The sequence below is a fragment of the Petromyzon marinus genome, chromosome 55 (assembly GCF_048934315.1).
Source record: "Petromyzon marinus isolate PM22_M1 ecotype Great Lakes invasive population chromosome 55, UKy_Petmar_22M1.pri1.0, whole genome shotgun sequence".
In the NCBI taxonomy this organism is placed as follows: Eukaryota; Metazoa; Chordata; class Hyperoartia; order Petromyzontiformes; family Petromyzontidae; genus Petromyzon; species Petromyzon marinus.
Genome location: NC_133721.1, coordinates 4,523,481 through 4,536,942, shown reverse-complemented (window position 1 = coordinate 4,536,942; position 13,462 = coordinate 4,523,481). Strand labels below are relative to the sequence as shown.

The window sequence follows — 13,462 nt, the reverse complement described above, 5'->3', positions numbered from 1 at the left end:
TGCCTAAGCGAGTTGCCGGCGGGAAGCTGTTGCCCCGGGAAGGCGACCGCCTCCTCCTCTTTCACGCCGTGACCCCCCCCCCCCCCCCAACCGTAGTTACCGCCTGGTGCCGCAGCACCGCTTCCCCGTGCCGCTGGAGGACTGTCTGCGCGCTGCGCGGCACTTCCTGCGGCACGACACGCTGGCGGCCTTCTCCGTGGACCCCGCGCGTGTCGCCATCTCGGGGGACAGCGCCGGCGGGAACCTCGCAGTGGCCGTGGCTCTGCAGGTGGGGCCGCTCTGTCTGTGTGTCTCTGTCTGTGTCTGTGTGACTCTGTGTGTGTCTCTGTCTGTGTGTCTCTGTCTGTGTGTCTTTGTCTGTGTCTCTGTGTCTGTGTGTGTCTCTGTGTCTGTGTGTGTCTCTGTCTGTGTGTCTCTGTGTGTGTCTCTGTCTGTGTGTGTCTGTCTGTCTGTGTCTCTGTCTGTGTGTCTGTCTGTCTGTGTGTCTCTGTGTGTGTATCTCTCTGTCTGTGTGTGTCTCTGTGTCTGTGTGTCTCTGTCTGTGTGTCTCTGTCTGTGTGTGTCTCTGTCTGTGTATCTCTGTCTGTGTGTCTCTCTGTCTGTGTGTCTCTCTGTCTGTGTGTCTCTGTCTGTGTGTGTCTCTGTCTGTGTGTGTCTCTGTCTGTGTGTCTCTCTGTCTGTGTGTCTCTCTGTCTGTGTGTCTCTGACTGTGTGTGTCTCTGTCTGTGTGTGCCTCTGTCTGTGTGTCTCTCTGTCTGTGTGTCTCTCTGTCTGTGTGTCTCTCTGTCTGTGTGTCTCTCTGTCTGTGTGTCTCTGTCTGTGTGTCTCTCTGTCTGTGTGTCTCTCTGTCTGTGTGTGTCTCTGTCTGTGTGTGTCTCTGTCTGTGTCTCTCTGTGTGTCTCTGTCTGTGTGTGTCTCTGTGTGGGAAGCTGTAAGCCCCAGGCTACTTTGGACTCGCCTTCCCATCAACTGGAGGCGAGGAATGGTGGTCGTGGTTACTTATGCCCCCACCGAAGATGAACATCCGTGGAGGGATGCAGGCAAAGCCGATGAGTCAGATGCCTTCTATGACCTCCTGTCACAGGTGCTGGCTAAAGTGGCCCCTCGGGATAGAGCCATCATGTTGGGTGACTTCAATGCCCGAGTTGGTCATGATACTGGCACCTGGTCTGGAGTGATTGGAGGGCATGGGCCAGATCAGCTCAATAACAACGGTAGGAGGCTGCTAGATTTTTGTGCAGCCCATGGGCTTGTAATTACCAACACGCTGTTCCGGCATCGGCGCATCCACACAACATCATGGATGCATGCCGGGTCCAAGCAAGAACATCTGCTGGACTACATAGTGACGGACCAGTGGATACGAGCCCATGTCCTTGACACCAGGAGCAACCGTGGAGCAGATCTAGTCATCTGTAAGATGCGCCTGCCATTCTTCCACTCTGGTGGTGGGTGTACACCCAGGACCCCATTCCAACCTAAAGTGGCCTGGTCTCAGTTATCTGATGAAAGTTGCAAGCGAGAATTTCATCATCGCTTGCGGCTGGGATTGGCATCGTCCCCGACTTCTCCTGATGTTGAGGGTAAATGGGCGAGGTTTAGGACTGTGACTCATGCAGCTGCAATGGCTGCTTTGGGTACGCGGTCCAGACCTCCCCAGAGACCCTGGCTGACAGAGGAGGTGTTCAGGATGGTTGAGAAAAAGCGACAGGCCCACTGTCATCGGTTAAAGAATCCCACGTCAGAGAATGAGGAGGTTTACCGCAGCCTTCGCTCGGAGGTTCGGAGAGCCGTGAGGCGCTGCAAGGATGGGTGGTGGTCACGGGTTGCTGAGGAGATGGAGTCTGCCTCAGTGGCCCGTGATCACAAATCTCTATTTAACTCCATCAAAAAAGTAACCTGTAGCGCCACACCTATTACCATCTTTAGGGGAAAAAACGGTGATCCAATCTCAGACCCCCAGGAACAGGTTTGCAGATTTGCTGAGCATTTCTGTGAGGTCCTGGGGGAGGGAAAATCCCTCAGCCAGGAAAACATCGTGGCACAAAGTAAGGATGACCCTGCTGAGGCTGCGGTGCCTCAAATATTGGAAGAAGTCACCCCCTGTGAGTAGCTGGCTGAGGTGCCATCTGTTGAGGAAGTACTGAAGGCAATCCGGAGTCTGAGACTAGGAAAGGCAGTGGGCAGAGATGATCTCCCAAGCGAAATGCTGAGGAAGGGTGGCGTTTGTGCACAGACTGCCCTATATGACATCATAACAATGGTCTGGACCACTGGACGGGTTCCGCAGGATTGGAAGATGCACTGGTGGTCCCCCTTTTTAAGAAGGGGGACCGCACAGACTGTAACAACTACAGGGGCATCTCACTCCTCAGTGTGCTGGGAAAGGTCCTGGCAAGGATTATTCAGCATCGCCTTGCCAGGCACGCTGAGGAGAGGCTTGCGGAGCCCCAATGCGGTTTCAGGAAAGGGCGGTCCGGCACAGATGCCATATTTTCTGTCCGTCTGCTACAGCAGAGGTGTAGGGAATTCCAACAAGACCTACATCTCAGCTTTATTGACCTGGTCAAGGCCTATGATACCATCAGTAGGCCTGGGCTCTGGGTTGTTCTTCGTGCTATTGGGGTACCTGACCCTCTGCTCACGATCATTAAGGACCTTCATGGTGGTGAGCGGGCCCGGGTAAAACTACGTGGCCGGGAGTCAGAGCCATTTCCTGTACACCTTGGGGTGCGACAGGGATGTCCTCTGGCTCCCACATTATTTAACATCTTTTTTGACCACATAGTTCGTGAAGCCTTCAATAGCTGTACCGGGGGAATCTCCATATGGTACAGATATAATGGGAGGCTGATCGATGCCCGGGTGCAGTCAAGGGATGGCTCCCTATTGCTCAACCACATTATGTATGCTGATGATTTGGTAATAGCTGCTCATTCAGAGGAGGAGTTGGAGATGCTGCTGCTGAGACTGGAGCGTACCACTAAGAGGTGGGGCCTTACCATCAGCCCCACCAAAACTAAGCACCTGCCTGGGTATTTTATACCATCGGACACTCCACCCCCACAACTTCCAATCGGTGATGGGGCAGTTGTGGAGAGAGTGGAGAGTTTCCCATACCTGGGCAGTGTGCTTATGACCGGCTCCAGTTTAACAGCAGACGTCTCACTCCGAATCAGTCGAGCGGCAATATCTTTTCATAGGTTGCGTAACGCTGTGTGGAAGCTACCTGGTCTGTCGCTCCGCACTAAGCTTCAGGTCTTCTCGGCCACGGTCATTCCCTCCCTTCTCTACGCTTGCGAAACGTGGACCCCCCTAATGGAACATCTTCGCCGGTTAGAAACATTTAGGCTGGCCTGCCTACGATCCATCCTGGGTTTAACCAGACTGGATTGTGTGAGGAGCTCACTAATCCTTGAAAGATCTGGGCAAGGTCCCATCGGTGAGCACCTCCGGCGGGGAAGGCTACGATGGCTGGGTCATGTAGCCCGCATGCCCAGCCACCGCATGCCAAAACAGCTTTTGTTCGGCCGGATTGAGGGGGCTAAGCGGGCGCGGCATGGGCTAGAGAAAAGATGAAGTGATGTGGTACAGGAGGACGTGGAGCTGAGTGGACTTGCCGATGACTGGTACCAGCGGTGTCAAGATCGGCCTCTGTGGAGGAGGCTCGTGAAGGACGCTACTGGGCAGTTGGAGGTAGTCGCCCTCCAACAACAACGGAGGGCGGAGGAGCGACGCTCAGAACAACGAGCGGAGCGCCGGGTGGCTAAAGCACAGCAGGTTGGCACAGTAGGGGGCACAGGTGGTGCATCAGCCAGTCATCAGTCAGTCGACCCGTGGCACCTGGGTCTGCCCCATGACCTCCTGCCAGCGGGCGTTCGATACTTCACGTGGCCTCAGGGTGCACATAGCCTGGCACAAGCGTCGTGGTGACGTCACCGCCACTTAGTGGCGAATGGCGGTTGTTGTTGTTGTATCTCTGTGTGTGTCTCTGTCTGTGTGTCTCTCTGTCTGTGTCTCTCTGTCTGTGTGTCTCTGTCTGTGTGTCGCTGTCTGTGTGTCTCTCTGTCTGTGTGTCTCTGTCTGTGTGTGTCTCTGTCTGTGTGTCTCTCTGTGTGTCTCTCTGTGTGTCTCTCTGTCTGTGTGTGTCTCTGTGTGTGTCTCTGTCTGTGTGTGTCTCTGTCTGTGTGTCTCTCTGTCTCTGTGTCTCTCTGTCTGTGTGTCTCTCTGTCTGTGTGTGTCTCTGTCTGTGTGTCTCTGTCTGTGTGTATCTCTGTCTGTGTGTCTCTCTGTCTGTGTCTCTCTGTCTGTGTGTCTCTCTGTCTGTGTGTCTCTCTGTGTGTCTCTCTGTCTGTGTGTGTCTCTCTATCTGTGTGTGTCTCTGTGTGTGTCTCTGTCTGTGTGTCTCTCTGTCTGTGTGTGTCTCTGTCTCTGTGTCTCTCTGTCTGTGTGTCTCTGTCTGTGTGTGTCTCTGTCTGTGTGTGTCTCTGTCTGTGTGTCTCTCTGTCTGTGTGTGTCTCTGTGTGTGTGTCTCTATCTCTGTGTGTCTCTGTCTGTGTGTCTCTCTGTCTGTGTGTCTCTGTCTGTGTGTCTCTGTCTGTGTGTCTCTCTGTCTGTGTGTCTCTCTGTCTCTGTGTCTCTCTGTCTCTGTGTCTCTCTGTCTGTGTCTGTCTGTCTGTGTGTCTCTCTGTCTGTGTGTCTCTGACTGTGTGTCTCTCTGTCTGTGTGTCTCTGTCTGTGTGTGTCTCTGTCTGTGTGTCTCTCTGTGTGTCTCTCTGTGTGTCTCTCTGTCTATGTGTGTCTCTGTGTGTGTCTCTGTCTGTGTGTGTCTCTGTCCGTGTGTCTCTCTGTCTGTGTGTCTCTCTGTCTGTGTGTCTCTCTGTCTGTGTGTCTCTCTGTGTGTCTCTCTGTCTGTGTGTGTCTCTCTGTCTGTGTGTGTCTCTGTGTGTGTCTCTGTCTGTGTGTCTCTCTGTCTGTGTGTGTCTCTGTGTGTGTGTCTCTATCTCTGTGTGTCTCTGTCTGTGTGTCTCTCTGTCTGTGTGTCTCTCTGTCTGTGTGTCTCTGTCTGTGTGTCTCTGTCTGTGTCTCTCTGTCTGTGTGTCTCTCTGCCTGTGTCTCTCTGTCTCTGTGTCTCTCTGTCTGTGTCTGTCTTTCTGTGTGTCTCTCTGTCTGTGTGTCTCTCTGTCTGTGTGTCTCTGTCTGTGTGTGTCTCTGTCTGTGTGTGTCTCTGTCTGTGTCTCTCTGTCTGTGTGTCTATCTGTCTGTGTGTCTCTCTGTCTGTGTGTCTCTCTGTCTGTGTGTCTCTGACTGTGTGTGTCTCTGTCTGTGTGTGCCTCTGTCTGTGTGTGCCTCTGTCTGTGTGTGCCTCTGTATGTGTGTCTCTCTGTCTGTGTGTCTCTCTGTCTGTGTGTCTCTCTGTCTGTGTGTTTTTCTGTCTGTGTCTGTCTGTCTGTCTCCTGTTTATGTGTCTCTCTGTCTGTGTGTCTCTCTGTCTGTGTGTCTCTCTGTCTGTGTGTCTCTCTGTCTGTGTGTCTTTCTGTCTGTGTCTGTCTGTCTGTGTCTCCTGTCTGTGTGTCTCTCTGTCTGTGTCTCTCTGTCTGTGTGTCTCTCTGTCTGTGTGTCTCTCTGTCTGTGTGTCTCTCTGTCTGTGTCTCTCTGTCTGTGTGTCTCTCTGTCTGTGTGTCTCTCTGTCTGTGTGTCTCTCTGTCTGTGTGTCTCTGTCTGTGTGTCTCTGTCTGTGTGTCTCTCTGTCTGTGTCTCTCTGTCTGTGTGTCTCTCTGTCTGTGTGTCTCTCTGTCTGTGTCTGTCTGTCTGTGTGTCTCTCTGTCTGTGTGTCTCTCTGTGTGTCTCTCTGTCTGTGTGTGTCTCTGTGTGTGTCTCTGTCTGTGTGTCTCTCTGTCTGTGTGTGTCGCTGTCTGTGTCTGTCTGTCTGTGTGTCTCTCTATCTGTGTGTCTGTCTGTCTGTGTGTCTTTCTGTCTGTGTCTTCTGTCTGTGTGTCTCTCTGTGTGTCTCTCTGTCTGTGTGTGTCTCTGTGTGTGTCTCTGTCTGTGTGTCTTTCTGTCTGTGTCTCTCTGTCTGTGTGTCTCTCTGTCTGTGTCTGTCTGTCTGTGTGTCTCTCTGTCTGTGTGTCTCTCTGTCTGTGTGTCTTTCTGTCTGTGTCTGTCTGTCTGTGTGTCTCCTGTTTGTGTGTCTCTCTGTCTGTGTGTCTCTCTGTCTGTGTCTGTCTTTCTGTGTGTCTCTCTGTCTGTGTGTCTCTCTGTCTGTGTGTCTCTGTCTGTGTGTGTCTCTGTCTGTGTGTGTCTCTGTCTGTGTCTCTCTGTCTGTGTGTCTATCTGTCTGTGTGTCTCTCTGTCTGTGTGTCTCTCTGTCTGTGTGTCTCTGACTGTGTGTGTCTCTGTCTGTGTGTGCCTCTGTCTGTGTGTGCCTCTGTCTGTGTGTGCCTCTGTATGTGTGTCTCTCTGTCTGTGTGTCTCTCTGTCTGTGTGTCTCTCTGTCTGTGTGTTTTTCTGTCTGTGTCTGTCTGTCTGTCTCCTGTTTATGTGTCTCTCTGTCTGTGTGTCTCTCTGTCTGTGTGTCTCTCTGTCTGTGTGTCTCTCTGTCTGTGTGTCTTTCTGTCTGTGTCTGTCTGTCTGTGTCTCCTGTCTGTGTGTCTCTCTGTCTGTGTCTCTCTGTCTGTGTGTCTCTCTGTCTGTGTGTCTCTCTGTCTGTGTGTCTCTCTGTCTGTGTCTCTCTGTCTGTGTGTCTCTCTGTCTGTGTGTCTCTCTGTCTGTGTGTCTCTCTGTCTGTGTGTCTCTGTCTGTGTGTCTCTGTCTGTGTGTCTCTCTGTCTGTGTCTCTCTGTCTGTGTGTCTCTCTGTCTGTGTGTCTCTCTGTCTGTGTCTGTCTGTCTGTGTGTCTCTCTGTCTGTGTGTCTCTCTGTGTGTCTCTCTGTCTGTGTGTGTCTCTGTGTGTGTCTCTGTCTGTGTGTCTCTCTGTCTGTGTGTGTCGCTGTCTGTGTCTGTCTGTCTGTGTGTCTCTCTATCTGTGTGTCTGTCTGTCTGTGTGTCTTTCTGTCTGTGTCTTCTGTCTGTGTGTCTCTCTGTGTGTCTCTCTGTCTGTGTGTGTCTCTGTGTGTGTCTCTGTCTGTGTGTCTTTCTGTCTGTGTCTCTCTGTATGTGTGTCTCTCTGTCTGTGTCTGTCTGTCTGTGTGTCTCTCTGTCTGTGTGTCTCTCTGTCTGTGTGTCTTTCTGTCTGTGTCTGTCTGTCTGTGTGTCTCCTGTTTGTGTGTCTCTCTGTCTGTGTGTCTCTCTGTCTGTGTGTCTCTCTGTCTGTGTGTCTCTCTGTCTGTGTGTCTTTCTGTCTGTGTCTGTCTGTCTGTGTCTTCTGTCTGTGTGTCTCTCTGTGTGTCTCTCTGTCTGTGTGTCTCTCTGTCTGTGGGTCTCCTGTCTGTGTCTCCTGTCTGTGTGTCTCCTGTCTGTGTGTCTCCTGTCTGTGTGTCTCTCTGTCTGTGTGTCTCTGTGTGTGTATCTCTCTGTCTGTGTGTGTCTCTGTGTCTGTGTGTCTCTGTCTGTGTGTGTCTCTGTCTGTGTGTGTCTCTGTCTGTGTATCTCTGTCTGTGTGTCTCTCTGTCTGTGTGTCTCTCTGTCTGTGTGTCTCTGTCTGTGTGTGTCTCTGTCTGTGTGTGTCTCTGTCTGTGTCTCTCTGTCTGTGTGTCTATCTGTCTGTGTGTCTCTCGGTCTGTGTGTCTCTCTGTCTGTGTGTCTCTGACTGTGTGTGTCTCTGTCTGTGTGTGCCTCTGTCTGTGTGTGCCTCTGTCTGTGTGTCTCTCTGTCTGTGTGTCTCTCTGTCTGTGTGTCTCTCTGTCTGTGTGTTTTTCTGTCTGTGTCTGTCTGTCTGTCTCCTGTTTATGTGTCTCTCTGTCTGTGTGTCTCTCTGTCTGTGTGTCTCTCTGTCTGTGTGTCTCTCTGTCTGTGCGTCTTTCTGTCTGTGTCTGTCTGTCTGTGTCTCCTGTCTGTGTGTCTCTCTGTCTGTGGGTCTCCTGTCTGTGTCTCTCTGTCTGTGTGTCTCTCTGTCTGTGTCTCTCTGTCTGTGTGTCTCTCTGTCTGTGTGTCTCTCTGTCTGTGTGTCTCTCTGTCTGTGTGTCTCTGTCTGTGTGTCTCTGTCTGTGTGTCTCTGTCTGTGTGTCTCTCTGTCTGTGTCTCTCTGTCTGTGTGTCTCTCTGTCTGTGTGTCTCTCTGTCTGTGTCTGTCTGTCTGTGTGTCTCTCTGTCTGTGTGTCTCTCTGTGTGTCTCTCTGTCTGTGTGTGTCTCTGTGTGTGTCTCTGTCTGTGTGTCTCTCTGTCTGTGTGTGTCTCTGTCTGTGTCTGTCTGTCTGTGTGTCTCTCTATCTGTGTGTCTGTCTGTCTGTGTGTCTTTCTGTCTGTGTCTTCTGTCTGTGTGTCTCTCTGTGTGTCTCTCTGTCTGTGTGTGTCTCTGTGTGTGTCTCTGTCTGTGTGTCTTTCTGTCTGTGTCTCTCTGTCTGTGTGTCTCTCTGTCTGTGTCTGTCTGTCTGTGTGTCTCTCTGTCTGTGTGTCTCTCTGTCTGTGTGTCTTTCTGTCTGTGTCTTCTGTCTGTGTGTCTCTCTGTGTGTCTCTCTGTCTGTGTGTCTCTCTGTCTGTGGGTCTCCTGTCTGTGTCTCTCTGTGTGTCTCCTGTCTGTGTGTCTCCTGTCTGTGTGTCTCTCTGTCTGTGTGTCTCTCTGTGTGTCTCTCTGTGTGCCTCTCTGTCTGTGGGTCTCCTTTTTGTGTCTCTCTGTCTGTGTGTCTCCTGTCTGTGTGTCTCTGTCTGTGTGTCTCTCTGTCTGTGTGTCTCTCTGTCTGTGTGTGTCTCTGTCTGTGTGTCTCTGTCTGTGTGTCTTTCTGTCTGTGTCTCTCTGTCTGTGTGTCTCTCTGTCTGTGTCTGTCTGTTTCTCTCTGTCTGTGTGTCTCTCTGTCTGTGTGTCTTTCTGTCTGTGTCTGTCTGTCTGTCTCCTGTTTATGTGTCTCTCTGTCTGTGTGTCTCTCTGTCTGTGTGTCTCTCTGTCTGTGTGTCTCTCTGTCTGTGTGTCTTTCTGTCTGTGTCTGTCTGTCTGTGTCTCCTGTCTGTGTGTCTCTCTGTCTGTGGGTCTCCTGTCTGTGTCTCTCTGTCTGTGTGTCTCTCTGTCTGTGTCTCTCTGTCTGTGTGTCTCTCTGTCTGTGTGTCTCTCTGTCTGTGTGTCTCTGTCTGTGTGTCTCTGTCTGTGTGTCTCTCTATCTGTGTCTCTCTGTCTGTGTGTGTCTCTGTGTGTGTCTCTGTCTGTGTGTCTCTGTCTGTATGTCTCTCTGTCTGTGTGTGTCTCTGTCTGTGTGTCTCTGTCTGTGTGTCTTTCTGTCTGTGTCTCTCTGTCTGTGTGTCTCTCTGTCTGTGTCTGTCTGTCTGTGTGTCTCTCTGTCTGTATGTCTCTCTGTCTGTGTGTCTTTCTGTCAGTGTCTGTCTGTGTGTGTGTCTCCTGTTTGTGTGTCTCTCTGTCTGTGTGTCTCTCTGTCTGTGTGTCTCTCTGTCTGTGTGTCTTTCTGTCTGTGTCTGTCTATCTGTGTCTGTCTGTCTGTGTCTTCTGTCTGTGTGTCTCTCTGTGTGTCTCTCTGTCTGTGTGTGTCTCTGTGTGTGTCTCTGTCTGTGTGTCTCTCTGTCTGTGTGTCTCTGTCTGTGTGTGTCTCTGTCTGTGTGTCTCTGTCTGTGTGTCTTTCTGTCTGTGTGTCTCTCTGTCTGTGTCTGTCTGTCTGTGTCTGTCTGTCTGTGTGTCTCTCTGTCTGTGTGTCTCTCTGTCTGTGTGTCTTTCTGTCTGTGTCTGTCTGTGTGTGTGTCTCCTGTTTGTGTGTCTCTCTGTCTGTGTGTCTCTCTGTCTGTGTGTCTCTCTGTCTGTGTGTCTCTCTGTCTGTGTGTCTTTCTGTCTGTGTCTTCTGTCTGTGTGTCTCTCTGTGTGTCTCTCTGTCTGTGTGTCTCTCTGTCTGTGGGTCTCCTGTCTGTGTCTCTCTGTCTGTGTGTCTCCTGTCTGTGTGTCTCCTGTCTGTGTGTCTCCTGTCTGTGTGTCTCTCTGTCTGTGTGTCTCTCTGTGTGCCTCTATGTGTGCCTCTTTGTCTGTGGGTCTCCTTTTTGTGTCTCTCTGTCTGTGTGTCTCCTGTCTGTGTGTCTCTGTCTGTGTGTCTCTCTGTCTGTGTGTCTCTCTGTCTGTGTGTGTCTCTGTCTGTGTGTCTCTGTCTGTGTGTCTTTCTGTCTGTGTCTCTCTGTCTGTGTGTCTCTCTGTCTGTGTCTGTCTGTGTCTCTCTGTCTGTGTGTCTCTCTGTCTGTGTGTCTTTCTGTCTGTGTCTGTCTGTCTGTCTCCTGTTTATGTGTCTCTCTGTCTGTGTGTCTCTCTGTCTGTGTGTCTCTCTGTCTGTGTGTCTTTCTGTCTGTGTCTGTCTGTCTGTGTCTCCTGTCTGTGTGTCTCTCTGTCTGTGGGTCTCCTGTCTGTGTCTCTCTGTCTGTGTGTCTCTCTGTCTGTGTCTCTCTGTCTGTGTGTCTCTCTGTCTGTGTGTCTCTCTGTCTGTGTGTCTCTGTCTGTGTGTCTCTGTCTGTGTGTCTCTCTATCTGTGTCTCTCTGTCTGTGTGTGTCTCTGTGTGTGTCTCTGTCTGTGTGTCTCTGTCTGTATGTCTCTCTGTCTGTGTGTGTCTCTGTCTGTGTGTCTCTGCTGTGTGTCTTTCTGTCTGTGTCTCTCTGTCTGTGTGTCTCTCTGTCTGTGTCTGTCTGTCTGTGTGTCTCTCTGTCTGTATGTCTCTCTGTCTGTGTGTCTTTCTGTCAGTGTCTGTCTGTGTGTGTGTCTCCTGTTTGTGTGTCTCTCTGTCTGTGTGTCTCTCTGTCTGTGTGTCTCTCTGTCTGTGTGTCTTTCTGTCTGTGTCTGTCTATCTGTGTCTGTCTGTGTCTTCTGTCTGTGTGTCTCTCTGTGTGTCTCTCTGTCTGTGTGTGTCTCTGTGTGTGTCTCTGTCTGTGTGTCTCTGTCTGTGTGTCTCTCTGTCTGTGTGTGTCTCTGTCTGTGTGTCTCTGTCTGTGTGTCTTTCTGTCTGTGTCTCTCTGTCTGTGTGTCTCTCTGTCTGTGTGTCTTTCTGTCTGTGTCTGTCTGTCTGTGTCTCCTGTCTGTGTGTCTCTCTGTCTGTGGGTCTCCTGTCTGTGTCTCTCTGTCTGTGTGTCTCTCTGTCTGTGTCTCTCTGTCTGTGTGTCTCTCTGTCTGTGTGTCTCTCTGTCTGTGTGTCTCTGTCTGTGTGTCTCTGTCTGTGTGTCTCTCTATCTGTGTCTCTCTGTCTGTGTGTGTCTCTGTGTGTGTCTCTGTCTGTGTGTCTCTGTCTGTATGTCTCTCTGTCTGTGTGTGTCTCTGTCTGTGTGTCTCTGTCTGTGTGTCTTTCTTTCTGTGTCTCTCTGTCTGTGTGTCTCTCTGTCTGTGTCTGTCTGTCTGTGTGTCTCTCTGTCTGTATGTCTCTCTGTCTGTGTGTCTTTCTGTCAGTGTCTGTCTGTGTGTGTGTCTCCTGTTTGTGTGTCTCTCTGTCTGTGTGTCTCTCTGTCTGTGTGTCTCTCTGTCTGTGTGTCTTTCTGTCTGTGTCTGTCTATCTGTGTCTGTCTGTCTGTGTCTTCTGTCTGTGTGTCTCTCTGTGTGTCTCTCTGTCTGTGTGTGTCTCTGTGTGTGTCTCTGTCTGTGTGTCTCTGTCTGTGTGTCTCTCTGTCTGTGTGTGTCTCTGTCTGTGTGTCTCTGTCTGTGTGTCTTTCTGTCTGTGTCTCTCTGTCTGTGTGTCTCTCTGTCTGTGTCTGTCTGTCTGTGTGTCTTTCTGTCTGTGTCTGTCTGTGTGTGTGTCTCCTGTTTGTGTGTCTCTCTGTCTGTGTGTCTCTCTGTCTGTGTGTCTCTCTGTCTGTGTGTCTCTCTGTCTGTGTGTCTTTCTGTCTGTGTCTTCTGTCTGTGTGTCTCTCTGTGTGTCTCTCTGTCTGTGTGTCTCTCTGTCTGTGGGTCTCCTGTCTGTGTCTCTCTGTCTGTGTGTCTCCTGTCTGTGTGTCTCCTGTCTGTGTGTCTCCTGTCTGTGTGTCTCTCTGTCTGTGTGTCTCTCTGTGTGCCTCTATGTGTGCCTCTTTGTCTGTGGGTCTCCTTTTTGTGTCTCTCTGTCTGTGTGTCTCCTGTCTGTGTGTCTCTGTCTGTGTGTCTCTCTGTCTGTGTGTCTCTCTGTCTGTGTGTGTCTCTGTCTGTGTGTCTCTGTCTGTGTGTCTTTCTGTCTGTGTCTCTCTGTCTGTGTGTCTCTCTGTCTGTGTCTGTCTGTGTCTCTCTGTCTGTGTGTCTCTCTGTCTGTGTGTCTTTCTGTCTGTGTCTGTCTGTCTGTCTCCTGTTTATGTGTCTCTCTGTCTGTGTGTCTCTCTGTCTGTGTGTCTCTCTGTCTGTGTGTCTTTCTGTCTGTGTCTGTCTGTCTGTGTCTCCTGTCTGTGTGTCTCTCTGTCTGTGGGTCTCCTGTCTGTGTCTCTCTGTCTGTGTGTCTCTCTGTCTGTGTCTCTCTGTCTGTGTGTCTCTCTGTCTGTGTGTCTCTCTGTCTGTGTGTCTCTGTCTGTGTGTCTCTGTCTGTGTGTCTCTCTATCTGTGTCTCTCTGTCTGTGTGTGTCTCTGTGTGTGTCTCTGTCTGTGTGTCTCTGTCTGTATGTCTCTCTGTCTGTGTGTGTCTCTGTCTGTGTGTCTCTGCTGTGTGTCTTTCTGTCTGTGTCTCTCTGTCTGTGTGTCTCTCTGTCTGTGTCTGTCTGTCTGTGTGTCTCTCTGTCTGTATGTCTCTCTGTCTGTGTGTCTTTCTGTCAGTGTCTGTCTGTGTGTGTGTCTCCTGTTTGTGTGTCTCTCTGTCTGTGTGTCTCTCTGTCTGTGTGTCTCTCTGTCTGTGTGTCTTTCTGTCTGTGTCTGTCTATCTGTGTCTGTCTGTGTCTTCTGTCTGTGTGTCTCTCTGTGTGTCTCTCTGTCTGTGTGTGTCTCTGTGTGTGTCTCTGTCTGTGTGTCTCTGTCTGTGTGTCTCTCTGTCTGTGTGTGTCTCTGTCTGTGTGTCTCTGTCTGTGTGTCTTTCTGTCTGTGTCTCTCTGTCTGTGTGTCTCTCTGTCTGTGTGTCTTTCTGTCTGTGTCTGTCTGTCTGTGTCTCCTGTCTGTGTGTCTCTCTGTCTGTGGGTCTCCTGTCTGTGTCTCTCTGTCTGTGTGTCTCTCTGTCTGTGTCTCTCTGTCTGTGTGTCTCTCTGTCTGTGTGTCTCTCTGTCTGTGTGTCTCTGTCTGTGTGTCTCTGTCTGTGTGTCTCTCTATCTGTGTCTCTCTGTCTGTGTGTGTCTCTGTGTGTGTCTCTGTCTGTGTGTCTCTGTCTGTATGTCTCTCTGTCTGTGTGTGTCTCTGTCTGTGTGTCTCTGTCTGTGTGTCTTTCTGTCTGTGTGTCTCTCTGTCTGTGTCTGTCTGTCTG

General features: G+C 51.0%; 1 protein-coding gene across 8 annotated transcripts in view; it reads left to right on the top strand.

Moving 5' to 3' along the window:
- Positions 1 to 13,462, top strand: part of LOC116954474 (neutral cholesterol ester hydrolase 1-like) — a 47,882-nt gene that overhangs the window by 11,405 nt on the left and 23,015 nt on the right. For all 8 annotated transcript variants that reach the window (XR_012929634.1, XM_032975020.2, XM_032975013.2 and 5 more), the window contains one exon: positions 97 to 268. Coding sequence is in view for 7 of the 8 variants with exons in the window: in XM_032975020.2 (XP_032830911.2) it covers positions 97 to 268 (172 nt within the window). In the remaining variant the exon portion in view is untranslated. The remainder of the gene's footprint in view (positions 1 to 96; positions 269 to 13,462) is intronic.